The sequence below is a fragment of the Bipolaris victoriae genome, assembly GCF_000527765.1.
Source record: "Bipolaris victoriae FI3 unplaced genomic scaffold scaffold_9, whole genome shotgun sequence".
Classification (NCBI taxonomy): domain Eukaryota; kingdom Fungi; phylum Ascomycota; class Dothideomycetes; order Pleosporales; family Pleosporaceae; genus Bipolaris; species Bipolaris victoriae.
The window spans coordinates 84075-102646 of record NW_014575383.1 but is presented as its reverse complement, the minus strand read 5'-3'; the positions used below and the strand labels follow the sequence as shown (position 1 = coordinate 102646).

Genomic DNA, 18572 nt, shown 5'->3' with positions numbered 1-18572 from the left:
CATCCCCGGAGATTCTGTCTCAGCCTACGTATCCCAGGACTGACATGTCTATGCACTCTTTTCCAAGTAATCAAACACTACACAAAAGTAGGCCGTCCGCCATGCTCTGTCAACCAGCGCTTCGTCAAGCTGCTCCCCAACAGTCATTACCTCTTTTCTAGCTGCAGCTGGCTTAATACCTCTTAATATGCCTTTTATCTACAGTAATACTAGCGACTCATCGAGTCCGGCTTCATCAGAGTCAAATCTCAGTTTTGACTATGATGATTCAGTTTCATCTTCGTCCTCGATATCATCGCCGGAGCCGTCGACACCACCACCTAAGCTGTCAACGACACCACCACAGTTGTCACCTCTACAACAAGAACTGTTGACCCCACAGCCCGAATTACTGACCCCGCAATCTGCCCGGTCGAGCCTGAAGCCCAGCCTCAAGTCACCTAAATTGATGCGTACATTGTCGCACTCTAAGTCATCACCAGCCATTGTACGATTCGTGGAACCACAACTGGTACCAAATTTGGGATACAAGCCGTCAGTGAAGCGACGGACTATACAAGCACCAGAATCCATAATCAAAAGAATACCCAGTCCACTTCCGATACCTCAGTTCCACAATGGCCTCCCTTTCGCAAGTCCGACTGCGAGTTTGTCCAAGCAGATCAACGGTTCTCAATACAACTCAGCACCTGCACCACCTAATTTCAGTCGTCCGAGTTCCCTTCCGGCCTCTCATACTATGTCCATTCAAGCTATCAAGAGACGAATCAGTCACAAATCGCTTGTACAGACAGCCTCTCAAGAGCTCGATCCAAGATGGGCGGGAATTCCGCTACCAGCACATTACAAGCCGCCATCCCTTGGTCCAAAACCTCGCGGAGTGTCTTACGAGTCTTCAAAATACAACACCTCCCGTTTTTCTACTCAATCAGCGCCAGCTACTTTACAGGCATCGGCATTCTGTACCGCTCCATTGGGCCAATACAACCCACTTGAAAACTACATACCATGTCTATATCCTTCATGCAAGGCACACTACACGCCACTACACCTAGGTCCATCATTTTACCTCGCCAGTGGCCCATACTTCCTATCTCATCTCCACGCACACTGTCCTCGCCATGCAGTCCGCGAGCTCGAAGAAGCCAACGCAACCCTCAAGCACGCCTACGAGATGCTCCGCCAAAACGCGGGCCGCAAAACCCTCGGCACAGTCGCCGCGGAATTCGAAGAACTGAAAGAAGAATTCTGCGACGACCGCCGCATCCACAACGCCAAACTCATCCGAATGCAAAAACGCCGCGTACTGGGCTGCCCATCTCAACCCACTGCCACTACCAAGAGCAATAGTAGCAGTAACCCCACCAGTAAACCTCAACAACGCCATCACGAAACATGGGACTGGCGCTACACCCTCCGCCCCTGCATCAGCGCAACCTGCAAAACCCACTACACCCCTTACTCCAACCACCTCTACACCTTCTACCGCACCCCACTGCCCGGCACCTCTTTCTACCCGCAACAAACCTTCTGCCCCCGCTGCGCAAAGAAAGACATCGACGACTTCGCGCTCACCGTCAAACAGAAGTGGGGTAGTCGCTGTGGCTGGGACCGCCGCGAGTGGCTCGAGTGGCTCTGCGATCGCGTCAAGGATCGCGCTATGGAGCAGGATTATTGGGTCAAAGCTCAGGAGAGGGTTGTGAGGGAGAAGGGGCCGGCGAGGTGGGTGGGGTTGTTGAGGGATGAGGTTAGGGTCGAGATGAGGAGAGAGAGGGGGAAGGGGGGGTTTAGGAGGTGGGTGGCTAGTATGGGGGTTTGATGGGGAGGAGGTAGGCAGGGTGATTTGTGGTTTTCCCCTTTTCTCTTCTTCTCCTTCTTCTTCTTCTTTCTTTTTTTCTTCTCACACATGGTCGTACGCGACGTTCACTCGCTGCTTTCTTTTTCGTATACGGATACACACGACACTCGCTTGCTTTCTGGCTTTTCTTCTACGTATACGGGATTTTTTTTCACGACATTCGCTTTCTTCTTTTCTTCCCTTTTTTATCTTTCCCGTATACAGTCTCTATACGACACTCGCTTTTCTTCCTTTCTTTCCACGTATACGGATCTACACGACATTCGCTTTTTCTCCTCTTTTCCTTTGTAAAATTCCGGTCACCTTCGCTTAGTCATTTCGTTATGTAGTCACGTCAGGATGCGGAAAAGTCTCACACTACCTTCGGTAACAAGATTAGATCATTGCAATATATGTTATGAGTTTACTTTCCCGGTATTTGAGGTGTTTTTTAAGTTGACTATCTCACTATTGAACATATGAGAAAACAAAGAACAAAAACTCGGCATGCAACGGGATATGTAGGGATATGTAACGATAGATGACAAAAGAAAGTAGAGTTCCCGAAAGTTCCTGACAAAACGATTGCACTATCGCCTAACGATGAGCTTTACAAGAGACAATAAAGTTACAAGATAAAACTTCAAATCCAGCATATGTACACGAGATATCATTGCAGGTTATGCTGATCCAGGGCTAACAGAAAAGGAAAAGAAGAAGGAAAGAAACTCATAGCGCTTCGTTAGTATAATCTTATCTCTGACTCGGTCATGGCAAAGTCGGGTCTATGTCAGGATTATCCGACTGCTTCTGGCCCATGAATTGTTCAAAGGGGTACTTTGAAACTTGCCTAGGCCACTCAACATAATGCCGTAGGTGGTGTGTGACGTTCCAATATATACCCTCGATCCAACTCAAGACAGCGGTGGGGGCGTTGACACCTTGGAAGCCCACCCGCTCGAGATAGAGGATGGGTGTGAGGATGGCTTGGATAGCGATGAAGTGGGCGAGCAAGATCTGCGCGACGTTGTTGTTGGGGTCGATGAAGGCTTGGAACTGTTCGTGTGTCCACCGCGATGGAATGTTGTATAGTGTAACAAAGGCGGTGTATGCGTCGATCGGTCTCTCGTATGCGTGGTTTACTACACTGGCGAGGTGCTCCCAATATGATCGTTCGCAGTCGGACATGTGGAGGGACTCGATTGAGCTGAGGGATACGGAGGCTAGGCCGAGATCTCCTTGGTTGACGCAGTTCATTGACGAGGTGTCAATGCGGTTGCGTATTGTCTGGAGGTGACTGTCTTCGCGGAATACCTAGCTTGCGTTAGGATGAGGCTGCAGCTTTGATTGGAGCAAGTACTACGTACGTGGAAAACCGAATCCTCATTTAGCGACATTTCGTCTCCTGCAATCAGATTGCAACCACGCACCATGGTGAGGAACTCTGCCATGCCGTCTTGCAGATGGGTTGACTGAAACGCAAGAGCCAAAGCAGCCGCCATTCTAGCATCTCGCTCACATCGCGTCTTTGGGGGTACTGATAACGCTTCATTGAGCGACTTCACTGCTAGAATTCGGTGTTGTATAGCCTGCTCAGCAACACCAGAGCTTGTTACGGCATCTAGATGGGATGCAGATAGGGCCAGAATCGAATGGATGAGATACTCATACTGCGAGAATCAGCCTGCAAGCCTGGAGTCTGACAATATATCGGCTTGGAGGATATTCTTCTTTCGAAACCTTGTGAGAGATAACCTACGTTGTGTGCAAAGCTGGGAATTACAGTAACCCATATCTTGTCTTGCCCCACAGGTAGATGCGGGTATGCAGTGATGAGGAAATGGTGAAACAATCGCATATCTCCCATCGACTGTAGTTGTCAGGTACTTGCAAACTAACTCTAGGTTTAGGAAAGTGCTCACGAATACTCCTGGAGCGGACCGGAAGCCGCCTGCCTCCCGTGGACCTGAGATAGCGTGGGACCGCTGAGTTGCTTGAATGATGTTGGCAGGATACTCGCACTGTAGCCCAGCTTTGAGGCAGTGACTGCACTCGGGATGTCTCTCGTTGCACTTTATACGTCGTCGTTTACAACTGTAGCACCCACGGCGTGATTTAGTATGGCCCTTCCTTGGAATGGGCCTGCGGGGCAGCGGTGCTATACTCTCATTTCGACAGTCCGACAACGTTGGCGAGTCGCTTGAAGAACTGTCCAGTACACTACCGCGATCTTGTGGAGACGACATGAGCAGTGAAGGCAAGAAGAAGGATTCCGTAGCCGCGGCCGCGGGTGCTGCTTCCCATGTGCGGATATATACTCTGTCCATCCACGACAAGCAATGGCCCTGACATGGGAGCACAAAATTTGGGGGCTTAGACAGGGAGCGCGAAGCGACCGACCCCGCGGGTGTGGTTGATGCACATTAATCAGGGGATGCCAGGTGTACGGCTGAACCCTGGCTGACTCACAGGCCTGTACCGTAAAACTGACGTGTCGGACAAATAGAATGAGAAGCTTGGATAGTATTGTAACTATGACAGCGGTAGAATAGGTCTAGCAAGTGGGAGTTCAGTTACTAGTCGGCTCACCGGTATGCAGCCATAACCGTTAGATGGCTGTCGATGGCCTCGAGGGCTGTGTCCCCTTGGTGCATCATTTCTCTAGGCATGTATGCCTTGTGATCGTTCTAGGCAGACTTTGCGATGAAACATGCTCTTCAGTGGACTCCATCGCGACGTGTCTCGCTCATGACGGGCCGGTGCACACGCCGGGCCCGTTGCGATGGCGTCGCCATGGCGGGAGATAACGGCTTCACACAGTTCCTGCTGCCTGCCGCTGTTGACCAGACTATTCCTGCATCACGAGATGAGGGCAAGCCTCGCCAAGATGAGGGACGTCGCCGATAGGTTGATCTGCCACTGGGCCAGTCTGGCCGCGCCTCCAGACTATCTTGGACAGCGCGTGAGACTTGAATTAGTATCGTCTTGAGTCTCCAGGTAGAATTGTACGTCTCGAGGGCTTAATTATAGTTAGAGCTGCATGCGGTTGATCCAAGAGGCTTTCCGATGTACTGTGAATGGCGTGGAAGTGAAGAGAATGGATTTGGTAGGACATGCGAAGCATTTGTGTGGAACCAGAGTGCATGTTGTTATTGGCCAACCGTCGAAAATCTCGCGTAACCTTGTAGTCCCCGCATGCAGGCTTTAGGCTTCATCAGGCACAGGTGGTGTCCAAGCAACGGAGATGCCAAAACAGGAGGTGAGCTGAACGCAGCAGCAGCCGTGGGAGTGGTCTGCCAAGCCGCTAACGTAGCCAGCGAAGTGTCCAGCCGTCCAGCCGCTGTGAATTGGACCCTGCTCCCCGCCATTGGTCTCCTCCTCCTCCTCCTCTATCCACCCACCACCCTGCACGTGCTCCCGCTCTCTGCTACTATATCGGTCTGTGACGCAGGATTGCATCGTTCCCAATCCCACGGTACACCATGCCCGTCCTCGAGGTCACCCAGCTCCGTCTAAAAGAGCTCTCAGCCGATGACCCGGCACTGCTTGAGAGCCTGTCAACTGTCCGAGCCGAACTGCAGACCGGCTCCCACTTCTACAACTGCATCGACGATCCCAGCTTGATCTATATTTTAGGCACATGGCCAAGTCTCGATGCTCATATGGACTTCCTTGCCTCGCCTTCCAAAGACCAGATTCTCGGCCCCCAAGAAAAGATGCTGCAGTTTTGTTGGACAGTTCATGTGGAACTTAGCGGTGTGAACTTGTTTCCACTGGATGCACCTATTTTAGCAATGGAAAGAATTAGTGTCTCAGAAGAATCCACTCGGGGTTTCGACGAGGCAGTCCAGAGGCATGCGCAGCAGCTTCAAGGTAGCCTTCCGTTTAAATTAGCACACGGCTGGCGATGTGATGCTGCGCTAAACCACCACGAGGCTATCATCTTTAGTGGATGGCAAACTCCACAAGCTCACTCCGCCTTTGCAGCCAAGGAAAGTCAAGACAGACAGTACAAGACGCTACAGATGACGTGTGCCAGGAATTTGGAGCGCGAGGTAGTACACTAAATATGGCTCAAGCTATTCTTCTCTCGCGCTCTTAGCCCGAAGTCTTTGCTTCTAGGAGAAATTAAAGATTCGCCTACAAAGTACTTGAAAACAGGTTCAGCTCCAATCCACATCCGTGTCGTCACTCCCTGTGAAGCTTGGGCACGGCTAATTTTCTCAGGAGTCCCCAGTGAATCGGGTGCCGTACCCGACAAAACGTGACTTGCATCGGTGGCCCGTGGCCCGTGGCCCATCCATAGGCCTTGCACGAGGGCTCCATCTTGCAGCACTTACTGGCCTTTCTTTAAGATGAGGTATTGTCGTTCATTGGATAGTAGGTCTTGTGCACGGCATCTCGGGACAACCCCTCCTCTCAATCACCGGTTCGTGCCTATTTAGGAAAATGGCTATGGGATAGACACTCACAGGGGCCTCTGTAATATTCCCATCAATAAAGTAAATGACTGCATAGACTATGGTGATTTTGTCAGGTTTTATACAATGACATAAGCAATCGGTTGTGGGGTAGTACCCAAGCAATGCTGGGCATTCTCTAGGCCAGCGGCGTACGGAGCGGGACACCACGGGATCGGTCGTAGGGCTGGGCATAGTACGTAAGCTTGCAGCCTCACCCTGAAGGCAAAATTCACGGTACATAGTAGTTGAGTAGTATTAATGTTGTCTACTAGGTTTTCTATGTAGTTGAGGTTGCATTTCCAGTCTGTCGGTAACTTTACCCCGCCGTCAAAGCGGGCATCAACCACCAACCAAAGTGACGTCGCTGTTGAGTGCAATTTCCTAGGCTATTGATTAGAACCAGGATACAGTAAAAGACTCTTCCGGTACTTCCGCTGAATAAGTCTCATGCCACTTTAAGTTTTACTTTTGACCAAGTTCAATCCAATATCACGTCTTTAGGGGCGAAGACGCTCTCTCTTAAGTGACATCAAAGAGCTGAGCTAGCATAACTGCAGCATTTACAAGGCGCCCATCATGCGTATTAACACCTACTTTTCGATCTTAATCCAAATTATCTCACTGTCGACGGCGAGGGTACACCGTCGACAAACTAATGGCACTGATGTGTTGAAATTCATCGACCCATTGATAGGTTCTCGGGATGGAGGCAATGTCTTCTCTGGTGCGACTCTGCCATATGGCATGGCTAAAGGTATAGTATATTTACAGCTGCAACAAGTACGAGAAGCTCATAATAAAACAGCCGTTGCGGACGTTGATGGGGCAAACACGGGAGGCTTCTCTACTGATGGAAGCAACGTAACCGGCTTCTCTGCCCTCCACGATTCTGGGACTGGAGGCTTTCCGAGTTTGGGAAACTTCCCCATTTTCCCACAGCTCTGCTCTGGAGACGACATTAACGATTGCAAATATCAAATTGCTGCACGTGCGACTCACTATAAAGGCGACTCGGTCAAAGCACGACCAGGCTACTTTGGATTGTCGCTAGAGAATGGCATATTTGCCGACATGACTGTTTCGGAGCATACCGCTCTTTTTCGATTCGACTTCTCTAAGGCGTCCACTGGTAATTCGAGCTCAAACCCCCTGATCCTCCTCGACTTAACTGATCTTTCGGCGAGCCGGCAAAACGCTTCAATCAGTGTCGAGGCAACCGAGGGTGCTGAAAACGGAAGAATAAAGGGAAACGGAACTTTTATTCCCAGCTTCGGAGCATCAACGTACAAGTCTTACTTTTGTCTGGATCTGTCTGGGGCAATGGTACGGGATTCTGGAGTTTGGGTCAACAGTCGAGCTGGTACAGAACCAAAACAGCTTTTCGTCACGCGCGGCTTCAACTACTTTTATCTCGAGGCTGGAGGTTTTGTACGCTTCAAGGGACCGCTTTCGGGCCCCTTGCTTGCGCGGATGGGATTGAGCTTCATTAGCACTGACCAGGCATGCCAGAATGCTGAGCGCGAGATACCCAACCCTGACAACGACTTTGATCGGTTAATCAAATCAGCCGAAGACACATGGCGTGAGAAACTGTCTCCGATCTCGATAGAAGCGGGAGACGTGGACCAAAGCTTTCTGGTAAACTTCTGGAGTGCGGCATACCGGACAATGATATCTCCCCAGAACTACACAGGCGAGAACCCGCGTTGGCAAAGTACCGAGCCATACTACGACTCCTTCTACTGCATTTGGGACCTCTGGCGAGCCCAACTCCCTTTTCTTTCGGTTCTTGATCCAGGAATGATCTCAGTCTTCATCAGAAGTCTATTGGACACGTACAAGCATCGTGGCTGGCTTCCAGACTGTATGATGAGTACCTGCAGCGGCTGGACACAAGGTGGCTCCAACGCAGACAATGTCCTTGTAGATGCCTACGTTAAGAACGTCACCACTGGCATAGACTGGGAGCTCGCCTACGAAGCCATCGTCAACGACGCCGAAAACGAGCCTCTAGAATGGAGCTTCCAAGGCCGCGGCGGCTTGACCAGCTGGAAAAGACTCAACTACATCCCAGCCCTCGACTTCGACCCTGTCGGCTTCGGCACAAACTCACGCAGCGTATCCCGCACCCTCGAATACGCCTACAATGACTACAACCTCGCCGTCCTCGCCCGCAGCCTAGGCAAAGACACGGCACCGAAATATTTTTCCCGTGCTACAAACTGGAAGAACCTCTTCAAAGCTGACCAAAAATCTTCTGTCAACGGCACAGACACTGGTTTCGTAGGCTACTTCCAGCCCAGATATCTCAACGGCACATTCGGATTCCAGGACCCCATTGCATGTAGTCCGCTAACGGGTTTCTGCTCTCTAACGAGCAACGCGGCTGAGACATTCGAAAGCAGTCTTTGGGAGTACTTGTTTTTTGTGCCACATGATATCGGTCAGGTGATTGAGTTGGTGGGCGGCGACGAAAAGTTTATCAGTCGTTTGAATTTCTTCCATACATCAGGTTTGGCAGATATAGGGAATGAGCCGGTTTTCTTGACGGTTTCTTTGCCGCATTATGCGGGGAGGCCGGCGTTGTCGGCTGAGCGGGCGCATTATTGTATGGCTTCTTTTCTTCGCACAAGTGCTGTATCTTACTAACGCTTTGGGTCTAGATATCCCATCTCGATTCAACACCTCCCCCGGCGGCCTCCCAGGTAACGACGACAGCGGCTCTATGGCTAGCTTCACGCTCTTCCACATGCTGGGTCTCTTCCCTAACCCCGGTCAAAACATATATTTCATCACTTCTCCATTCTTCCCCTCAGTCTCTGTAACCAACAAGTTGACTAACGCGACTGCCACCATCCGCACCGTCAATTTCGATGCGCAGTACAAGAATATCTACATTCAAAGTGCGAAGCTAGATGGCAAGGAGTATACTAAGAATTGGATTGGACACGAGTTTTTCACAAACGGAGGGACGTTGGAGTTAATACTGGGGGACAAAGAAAGTAAATGGGGCACGAACAAGGAAGACAGACCACCGAGTATGTCTGACGACAATGGCGCAGCAGTCGGTACGGAATTGAAATTCACAATGTAGAAAAAAGTTCGGGAAACTTGGAAATCGGGTTCGGACATATGGAATAATAATAATGAGATAATACCACTTTTCATACGTCATACCGAATCCGCCACAACACCCCGTTGAACACACACACCCTTGCCATTCCTTCAATCCAACAACCAAACCCATCTTCCCACCACCGTTGTTGCCTTTTTACCAGCCGAACCATCCGCCCCACCAATCGGTCATCACCGCCCATGACCTCATCGCCTCCCCAAAAAAAGCAAAAGAAAACAGCGCCCTGCATGACCCCTTCTTCCCCTTTCCAGGGTCCTCTTCCTTAGGACACCCACACATCCAAAGCCGGATCGACAGGGAAATCCACTAAAAAGAAACCTGCAGGGACTTTATTCTTGCATCACCAGAATCATGGTAATGGGTCATGTAGATAGTCTCAAGGTTAAAAAAGAAAAGACGAATTTACCGTCAGTAACGTCGGTGGAGACCCGAGATCATCACTGCAGGGCCTCGTCTGCCCAAAAAAAAGCATATTCACCAAAACACGTAAACAAATGCACATACACAAATACAAACGCGCGCGTGAGGACGGAGTAACGAGGGGAGGCAAGTCGGCAATTGCGACCAACGTAAACCAAAATCTAAATTCTTTTTTTCTTTGTGTGTATTCGAGACACAGTTCTTTATCTGCCGCACTGTACTAAAACCGTACCGCGTATGTTTTGAGTTTCGATTTGGGGGGGTGGGGAGGGGTGATCCTAGAAATATTAAGCCCGAGCATGACAATGTTCCTACTGACACATAGGAAACCAACAAAGGAAAATAAGTACAAAAAGAAGATTACTACAGTATAAGGGGATGATTTTCATCTCATGTTGTATAACATGTGATGAACAGGTGGTGAGCCAAATAGGTCAAAAAGGGTTAAAATATGAAAGCTGTTGTATTTTTACTACTCAAGTGTAGTATGATGCAACAGTCCAAAAGAAAGAGAGAAGAAAAGAAAAAAGAAGTGGAGTTCCAATGTTGCTTGGAAAAGACCCAAAACGCCGGAACCCCCTTCACCCCTAGTACAAACCCCAATGCATTGGTTTGAATGGTATCGCCTTGATTGACTCCCCCCGTTACGCCGGATCCTGAAAAGTGACCAAAAAAGACAAATCATTTTAGTGGGAATGGTCTTCGACCTTGATTCCACGGGACCCCTTGTTAAACGCCAAAATATGCGAGAGATAAAGTGTGTGATGTAGTACAGGATATGTGTCGTCATGCGAGAGCGACAGCCTTGACGGTGACGCTGGATGTGATGGAGGCTGGTGGCGTGGGCGGTGCAATATCCATCTCAGGCGTGACCCAGCCTTGTTGGCGCGCGACCCACATGACGAGGTTGATGTCAAAGTTCTCGAAAAAGACCTCGTCGAGAAAGCGGGCCTTGATGCCGGCGTAGGTGTGGTACTCCTCGCGGATGACGTCAGGGTCGAGGCCCAGCACCCTCCGGAAGCAAGCGATGGTGCATCCAGTGCGGTGCTTTCCCTTGTTGCAATGTACGAGGATGGGATGGTTTGAGCGATCCATGATGAGACGGAGAGCCCGTGCCATTTCGCACGACTCGACGCGAACTTCGCCCTTATTGGCGCGTATATGGGCGTGGAAGTGCTGTATGCCAGCATCTTTCATGAAGGCCTGGAACTCAGGCGTGAGGGGCTCCGGCACGAGAGTCAAGATTGTCTTGATACCAACGTCCTTGATGAAGCCGTAATTCTTCTCCTGTGGGTATCCACTGCGGTAGATGCACCCGGGCAGAACCGCACCGTAATTTGTGGGGGGGATCAGGGGTTGTAGGCGCTCAGGGGATGAATGGATGGAGAGGGTCGGGGTGATGGTGCCGTGCGAGTCTGCAGTGCAATTCGAGGAGCATTCGTGATCGTGTGGGTTTAAGACATCTTTCAGGTCCTCATGTGTATTCTCGGTAGCATGGTGGATGAGCCCGTCGCTCGCAGAGAGACCCAGGGAGCGGACAAACTCCCTGATCCTGTCGTAGACATTTTCCTCGTCGTTCTGGTCGCGATAGTGGCGAAGGCTAAGGGCCGGGGCCGAGCTATCTCCATCTGATATGGACATTATGGGGTAGTATGGGGTTGGTGGTCTTCTGGGGATAATGGGACGGCGTCGAGCTTTTAGCGACAAGCTCAGCTTGTGCCTCGGCGCGCTCACAATGCTGCGTTTCTAGTATATGGGCAGGTCGCTAGCGGCGGGCGTAGTGTGAGAATAGTGCGTTTGTTTGCGCGAAGAGTTACTGGAGATAGTATCGGTAGAGTATGGGGACAGAAGCCAGCGCGGACAGCCTTTTTAGACGCGTTAGTTACTGTGGGAAATGGTGTTTCGGGAGGTGTCGAGATGCAGATCTATGGTTGCGGATGGTGCGAACCAAGGTTTGGTGGTGTTGGGGGGCGAAGTCAAGGGCATTTGATTCAAATGCAGTGGACGACAGGGTGACTTACTTCGCGGTTATGGGCCTGTTACAGGACACATGTTGACGGCGTCTTGCGGGGATGCGAGGCGGCGGCGAAGTTCATGGCGAGCAGGTATTGCAATTAGAAGGTAGGACAAGGTGGTAGGGGGGCGTGCACGGAGGGGGGAGGGGGATATTTGTGCACTGATGCCTGGGGAGGCGGTAGCGACAAGGACGTCAGCCGTCGTTCACGGGGCCGTGGAAAAGTAGTGTGATTATAATGGGCGTGGGTTTGGTGTTGTGGAAAGTCTCGGGTGCTTCTAGTGCGCCTTGAACGGTTCGAGTAAGAGCAAGCGGATTTGGTCCGCTTGTCTGAACGCGGAATATTATTAAGGGTCCACCAGGCCTGGCAAAGGCGATATGTACGTCACTGGACGCTCTTTTTTTTCTTGTTTGCCAGTGTGATTGGCGATGGGCGGTAAGCAGGAACACTGCGGATGGTGAATAATTGCACAGTCATATCATGACAACGTATGTACCACTGCCAAATGTCTTGTGTATGGATTATTACGCCCCCCCGCAAGCCCTGTGTGCCAAAGCCAACGCCTCACGTCCCAGGGCCCTCCACCCGAGGCCTGGAAGGCTGGCTAGTCCAAAGACAGGCCCTTGGCAGTCTGGTTACGCTCCCGTTCCAAGGTTGCTGCTCCGCCGCATAGCTCGGACTTGGGCGGCGCGTCTCAACACCGTCTCGGCCTCGGGCCCAAGCCATGTCTGATACTTTTCCTATCGCCGTTGGCTCCGTCATCGCTCCACAAAGACCACATGGATCAGTGGGTAGTGGCGTGTTGGTATGCTTAAGCGTATGCGTAGGTCTACTTTCCCTCCACGATGGTGGGTCTATCGGCACACAGCAGCCGCCTAATATTACTCGAAGCGTATCGAACCTTCACTGCCAACACCAACTGCCGGCCGCCGCAACATCATAACTTTGCCTCTCTGGACATTTACATGCTACAACTTTATTGCATCTATGGTAGTAAGATCTCGCCAAAGGGCCGTCGTATTTCCAGGCCTGGTGCATGGCTCCCGAGTACGTAGATCTATACGAGCTTGTAGAGTATGCGAGGCAAGTGCTGCGACGACTATGGGCCTGTATACTCTAGCTAGCCACCTGGTCGTGCATGTCGATCATCACCTTCGGCGGCTTTGCCTCGACATCGCCTTCGCGTGTTGCTTTGGCGTCGTTTTCTCCTTCTGCGCTTTCACGTGCAAAATCTCATCGATCGCCCGCTAGACCGCAAACGAACTAAATCTCCCATCCCCAGAGTCTGTGCGCGCCAGTGTCGAACCTCGGTCACTCCATCATCACGGCACACAATTTGGCGTCCTGTGGGATATATGGATAGTCGACGTCGTAACTGCGCCCTCTGATCCTCGAATATCATGGAACCCCCGCGCTCAACCTCGCGATCGCGCCGATCTTACCCGAACCTCCACAATCTCTCCATAGCCCCGCTCAGCGCCAAATACCCACTCGATGCATCTGTTCCACCATCACCCGACGAGCCGGGAACCCAGACACCTCGCACATCCTACATAGCCCAGAAGTCTGCTCCAGCCACACCAGGCGTGTTGAGCCTCAGTCAAACCCGAAGCAGCTCGAGACAGCATACCAGAAAGGCCTACGCATATGACAGCTACTTCGTCGACACCAATTCTGAGATCCGAGCAGCTGGCGATATACCAAAAGCCAAGAGCACAAGCGTATTGCATCCTGGAGTTAGCTTCACAGATGAAGTCGCGAGCGTGACGGAAGCCAGCAAGCCGCGGCATCACACAAGAAAAGGCACCGCGCCTCTCCCTCTCTTCTCACCCCCCATCAAACACCACACCAAAGAATCAAACCATGAATGGCTCCACCGCGCGGGCCTCGCCATCGCCGGCGAAACAAGAGATAGCAAAGGCCAAAGCTGGCTTGTCCGCCGTGAAAGCTCTACAAGCCTCGTAGGCCAAGACAATGAATACAACCCCGATGCCCCTCACGACAACAACCACAACAACCACATGGTTCTTCTATCTGGCGAACACGTCAATGAAGCAGACTACCCGTCCTTCTTCTCCCCCCGCATGTCGCGCGCCGGCAGCAGGTTCCCCAGCCGCATTGGATCACGCGTCCCCAGCGCGCGTCCCAGTCGTCGCGGCAGCAGAGTAGGCAGCCGCGTAGACCTCATGACGGGTCTGGGCATCAAAACGGTGTCTGAACCCGAAGAACGCTTCATTGAGCCCGATTTCATCGAAGCCGACGAGGACTCTGACGGCGACGAAGAAGAGGTCGCGCGGTTAGCACGCGAACGCGGGTTTGGCCTCGGAGGCTGGATGGATCGCTTGATTGGGTGGTCGTTGTTTGCAGTCGATGAGGATAGAGAGGGGTCGGACGAGGATGATGAAGAAGAAGAAGAAGAGGAGGAGGATGACGCGCGTGAGGGTAAGGGAATGAGTGGTAAGGAGTTGAAGTTGGATGATTTGACAAAGGAGGAACTTAAGCTCAGGCGCGAGGTCGAGGCCAAGCGCAGGAAAATGGAGCGTGAGGCGATTATTGCGGCCGCTGCGGTTAAGAGTCACCATGGCGAGGGGGAGACGGGAAGTCGACCGAGTACGGCGGGAGAAGCTAGTGATGATCAGATGAGGCGCGTGAATGATGAGGCCGGTGGGTGGCAGGATGCTGCCTGGTTGCTTAGTGTAGCGTCCAAGGCTCTTTTCTAGATGTTGCTCTGGAAGGAGCGTTTGTTCCTTTTTTTGTTTTTGCTTACGGCCTCTAATCGATTAAATCATTTCTTCTCTTTTCTGAATGAAGTCGATAAAAAAGATTAGCATACACTGTTTAAACTAGAGTGATACAGAGAGATTCCAAAAAGCTATTCGTATTGTAACATGGGACATATCAACTATCCTACATCTCTTCAATATTCTATATTGCAATATACTAAAAAAATCCTCCACATCACCCATCCAAACACCAAACAACCACATCCCCCACTCTCCTCCAATCATCATGAAAATGCGAATTGAATCCCCTCCAACACTCTCGGTACCTCGAACCAGCTAAGTGTTCTTTTAAAACACCCTCCAGCTGTTCAAAAAAGACAAGATTCTGCGGCCACTCGCGGCGATACTTGCGTTTAAACTTTGGATCCTGGCGCATCCAATGCTGACCCGATCTGCTCCCTGCATCCCTCACCGTCTCAACATCTTCCATGTTGGCTTTGAGCCAGGCGGCAGGGCCAGGACGGATGTAGAACTCGTCTGCCTCGTCGAGGTAGGCGGAGCGGTCTGCGAGGGGAACGTGGATAGGGGGTTCGCAGGTCAGGGCCCAAGCGGAGATTTCAGGGTAGACGAGGTGGGAGCGCCATGGCGTGGAATGGCAGGGCATGAGGAAGGCGACGGTGGTGTTGGTGATGGTGTTGGTGCGGGAGCCCTGGTGGTGGTGGGAAGAAGACATGGATGATAGCGTATTGCGCGTTTCATGTTTATGGCGGATGTAGCCGACTACGTCGATGACGCCACGTTGATGGACCTGCGACGCGTAACCGGCTAGAAGTATGTTTGCTGCAAGAAGCAGGAGGATGGCGCCTCGTCGCCATGGTGCTGCAGTGTGTGCCGGTAGAAACTGGGTCAGCGGCTGCGCGGATATGACGTGGAGAAAGGGCAGGACGGGGTACAGGAAGCGGACTTCCTTGTGCGAGATTAGACTTAGCGTCACGGTCATAATCATGGTTGTCCATGATAAACGGGTTAGTATACGACGACCTACAGTCGTGTCTTGGTTTTGAGGCTGCAGTGATTGCCATAAGCCGACTATGGCAAATGGGAGTGCCGTGGTCAGCAGCAACGGCAAACCCTCGGTGAAATAGTAGTCAGCACGATTCTTGCCGTAAAAAACGGCTAGAGATTGGGCAATATTAAAGTAGAGGAACCGGAGAGACGGAATGGTCCAGACCCCGTAATACAGGCGGTCGGATGCGAGTGAGGCAAGTAAGACAACGCAGCTTTGTACCGTCAGTTTCCATGTTTGATCTGCTGACTTGTCTTTTTTTCCTTCACACGCGTAATAGCATGTGGGGAGAGAAACGGACGGAGAACATGTGTGCATGGCCTGTCACGAACAAAGACCTTGTACTACTACAAGGGCGAAGAGATGGTGCCGCGGATGTAGGGAGGACAAGAACGTACCCACAGAGCAAGGTTTCGCGGACCAGCACATACCGCAACGTCTGAGAAGCTTGCCATAGCGTTGGAAGAGCTACAGATATCCAGATGAGAGCATTGGTGGGCCGGAGAATGCATGCAACCGCAGCCAGTAGTAAGGACAGACGCAACCTGCATGAGCATGAGCCCAACGCCCAACTAAAGAGGGGGGACGAGTGTGCGCCCAGAAGGGGATCTTCTTAATGCCACGACTTACTGAGAGAGGGAGCCGAGATGGGGATGTGAATGCTGCTGGGCTTTAGCACTAGGATCCACTTGCCTGGTGTCCGTTGTACCCTGCCAAGGCCAGTGGTAGATGGCAATGGAGGTAATGGTAGTCTCGAGGCAATTGGACAGGGTCCGGGTAGCGCAGAACCATTGCCAGGGGCTGCAGACAGACAATGCAAGCTAAGACGGGGAGCAACAAGAATATGTTAGAAAAGGGCAAAGAGCAGTTTGGGGGCTTGGAGATTGCAGGAGCATTGGCGTACAGCAGCAAGGGCAGTACGGCTGCCACGACCGTAAACTTTTCCGGCGAGTTTCCATGTGTAGCAGTCGAGCAAGGCTGCGGAGACGGCCTGGGTAACTTTCGGCGCCGCTAGGAGGATCTCGGCTTTAGCTGGTAAGCTCAATCCACTGGCTTGAGCGACATGTGCCGCGACACGATAGACGGCTGCAAATAGCGCTGGGTGCAGGGAAGAGCGCAAGCGGCTTGTCCACTCCTGCGTTTTATGGTGAGACTGCAGCCGAGTATGTGCAAAGTGTATATATATAATGTATGTGCGGAAAGTGGTCGTGGGGGTTGTGGTGGTGGTGGTGAGGGTGGAAGGAAGAAGGGGGGTGGAAGTTTACCCAAGTGATCCAGGCATTACTAGCGTCGCCAAAGGCAAGCTGCCAGGCAGGCTCTTGAGACTGAAAGAACTCATCTGGCTGGAAAAAGGTGTGCAAGGCCAAAGCGTTTGTGAGGCGGAAGGCAAGCAGCAGAGGCAGAATAGGTGGCGCCGAGTCACGATAGCTGGTAGGAAGATTCCGTGGTGGAGCACCAGTCCCGCTCGGATTCGTGTCGCCTGCGGAGTCGGCGTTGGAGGGCATTGGGCAATCAGAAGGGTCGAGCACAAGCGCGAAGCGAAGGTAGGCGAACTGAAGGGAGGGTGAGGTGGCCGGCAGAGAGAGCGATGTGATGCCGGCCGACTAGCGCAGCTTGGCGCAATGCACACGCCGGCGGGACTTGTCATGGATTGGGTGGTTGTGGTGTCGAGTGCAGAAAATTGAGGGTGAGAGCCTTACCGGATTAGGACTTTCACGATGATTGCTGAGGAGGCGGGCGGCGCCTAGACTGGCCTTCATCTGGCCGGGTCCTTTTTTTTTCCCTCGCAGCATGCACTACAGGGCCACTGTGCTCAGTCAGAGGCCCGTGACGGTGAGGGTTGGCACCAGGTGACCATATTGGATGATTTTTGGGATTTTTTGGTCTGCAGGCGGTCTGGAAAATGGCACTGCATGCAGCAAGAGGTTGCGTAAGGGAGACATTGAAGTGGACACGAAGCAAGCGGAGGCGAGATGGGCAGTGGGGATGGGGATGGGGACGGGGACTAGTCAAGGCGACACCGGACGAGGACGGCGGTTCTATTGCAAATTCTACGCGTAGAGAAAGTACAGGGGAGGGATGGGACAAGGCGGGTATTGTAGGGCAAGATAGTGTTTGGTGTGTGTGTGTGTGTGCGTATGTACATGTGCATGTATGTAGGCAGTAGGTATGTATGTAAGTACATATGTATAGTATGTCGTAGATAAGATGCGGGTGAAGGAGGGGGGGGGGGCGCTGGTGGGTACTGAGGAAGAGGACGAGGAGGAGGGGTGGGCCAATGGCAGGGGAGCCGACAATTCGAGGCAGGGAGGTAGCGGGAGCGAAGAAGCAAACAAGTTGTCGATGCATTGCAGGCGTCGTGGCAGCGAGGGCGACACAGTGCCTGGTGCGGCGACGAGGGTAAATCTGGGGAAGGGCGTGTGCTGCTGGAGAGTCGGGCTCGTGGTTGTGGCTCTTATCGCGCTTCATCGTCTAATGCGGCCTGATGCAGCAACCGTCGATGCCGAACCCCGCCCCTCAGCACCATGGCCGGCCAAGGCTTGTTGAGGACAGGCCTGGATGAGCCAGTGAACGCCTCGGCCCATGCACCATCACTGCACTGCCCATACCCGTTGGCGTCACCTGCATCCTAGCGCCATGTACGTGATGGCCTGCCCGGGCGCAGCCTGTGTTGCTCCATTATGGGTGTGTGTGTGTGTGTGTGTGTGTGTGAGTGAGTGAGTGAGTGAGGGCGCGAGGGCATGGGTGCGCGTGTGGGTGCGCGTGTGGGTGTGGGTGTGGATGAGAGAGTAGTATTAGTGTGTAGTAGAAGGTGCAAGTGCAAAGCAAGACAAATCAATGGCGGCCCGTATCGCAGCAGCCCTGGCCTCAACAAAGCTGCTCAAGTAGCTGAAGCTGGACCTGGGGCGAGC

The 18572-nt window shown here is 52.2% G+C and overlaps 9 protein-coding genes across 9 annotated transcripts; 6 read left to right on the top strand and 3 right to left on the bottom strand.

Annotated features, from left to right (window-relative positions):
* Positions 1 to 187: 187 nt before the first annotated feature.
* COCVIDRAFT_23046 (hypothetical protein) lies at positions 188 to 1819 on the top strand (the record flags this gene model as incomplete). The annotated part of the gene is made up of 1 exon (XM_014705259.1): positions 188 to 1819. The coding sequence occupies one exon, from the start codon at positions 188 to 190 to the stop codon at positions 1817 to 1819; it is 1632 nt and encodes a 543-aa protein (XP_014560745.1).
* Positions 1820 to 2164: 345 nt separating this feature from the next.
* On the top strand, positions 2165 to 2320 carry COCVIDRAFT_88244 (hypothetical protein; the record flags this gene model as incomplete). Its single annotated transcript, XM_014705314.1, has 1 exon — positions 2165 to 2320. A coding segment is annotated over one exon (156 nt), but the record flags the coding sequence as incomplete, so codon positions are not given.
* A 285-nt stretch (positions 2321 to 2605) lies between these two features.
* Positions 2606 to 4083, bottom strand: COCVIDRAFT_88157 (hypothetical protein; the record flags this gene model as incomplete). Its single annotated transcript, XM_014705313.1, has 4 exons — positions 2606 to 3151; positions 3205 to 3507; positions 3597 to 3707; positions 3760 to 4083. 4 exons carry the CDS (start codon positions 4081 to 4083, stop codon positions 2606 to 2608), a joined length of 1284 nt encoding a protein of 427 aa, XP_014560799.1.
* A 1236-nt stretch (positions 4084 to 5319) lies between these two features.
* COCVIDRAFT_12471 (hypothetical protein) lies at positions 5320 to 5904 on the top strand (the record flags this gene model as incomplete). The annotated part of the gene is made up of 1 exon (XM_014705242.1): positions 5320 to 5904. One exon carries the CDS (start codon positions 5320 to 5322, stop codon positions 5902 to 5904), a length of 585 nt encoding a protein of 194 aa, XP_014560728.1.
* A 972-nt stretch (positions 5905 to 6876) lies between these two features.
* On the top strand, positions 6877 to 9394 carry COCVIDRAFT_88419 (glycoside hydrolase family 92 protein; the record flags this gene model as incomplete). Its single annotated transcript, XM_014705312.1, has 3 exons — positions 6877 to 7054; positions 7106 to 8908; positions 8964 to 9394. 3 exons carry the CDS (start codon positions 6877 to 6879, stop codon positions 9392 to 9394), a joined length of 2412 nt encoding a protein of 803 aa, XP_014560798.1.
* Positions 9395 to 10642: 1248 nt separating this feature from the next.
* Positions 10643 to 11497, bottom strand: COCVIDRAFT_88374 (hypothetical protein; the record flags this gene model as incomplete). The annotated part of the gene is made up of 1 exon (XM_014705311.1): positions 10643 to 11497. One exon carries the CDS (start codon positions 11495 to 11497, stop codon positions 10643 to 10645), a length of 855 nt encoding a protein of 284 aa, XP_014560797.1.
* A 1786-nt stretch (positions 11498 to 13283) lies between these two features.
* Positions 13284 to 14588, top strand: COCVIDRAFT_51489 (hypothetical protein; the record flags this gene model as incomplete). Its single annotated transcript, XM_014705310.1, has 1 exon — positions 13284 to 14588. A coding segment is annotated over one exon (1305 nt), but the record flags the coding sequence as incomplete, so codon positions are not given.
* Positions 14589 to 14829: 241 nt separating this feature from the next.
* Positions 14830 to 17165, bottom strand: COCVIDRAFT_34115 (glycosyltransferase family 22 protein; the record flags this gene model as incomplete). Its single annotated transcript, XM_014705309.1, has 5 exons — positions 14830 to 15874; positions 16059 to 16205; positions 16291 to 16481; positions 16565 to 16795; positions 16926 to 17165. The coding sequence occupies 5 exons, from the start codon at positions 17163 to 17165 to the stop codon at positions 14830 to 14832; spliced, it is 1854 nt and encodes a 617-aa protein (XP_014560795.1).
* A 398-nt stretch (positions 17166 to 17563) lies between these two features.
* Positions 17564 to 18207, top strand: COCVIDRAFT_12466 (hypothetical protein; the record flags this gene model as incomplete). Its single annotated transcript, XM_014705241.1, has 3 exons — positions 17564 to 17782; positions 17821 to 17827; positions 17864 to 18207. 3 exons carry the CDS (start codon positions 17564 to 17566, stop codon positions 18205 to 18207), a joined length of 570 nt encoding a protein of 189 aa, XP_014560727.1.
* Positions 18208 to 18572: the final 365 nt, after the last annotated feature.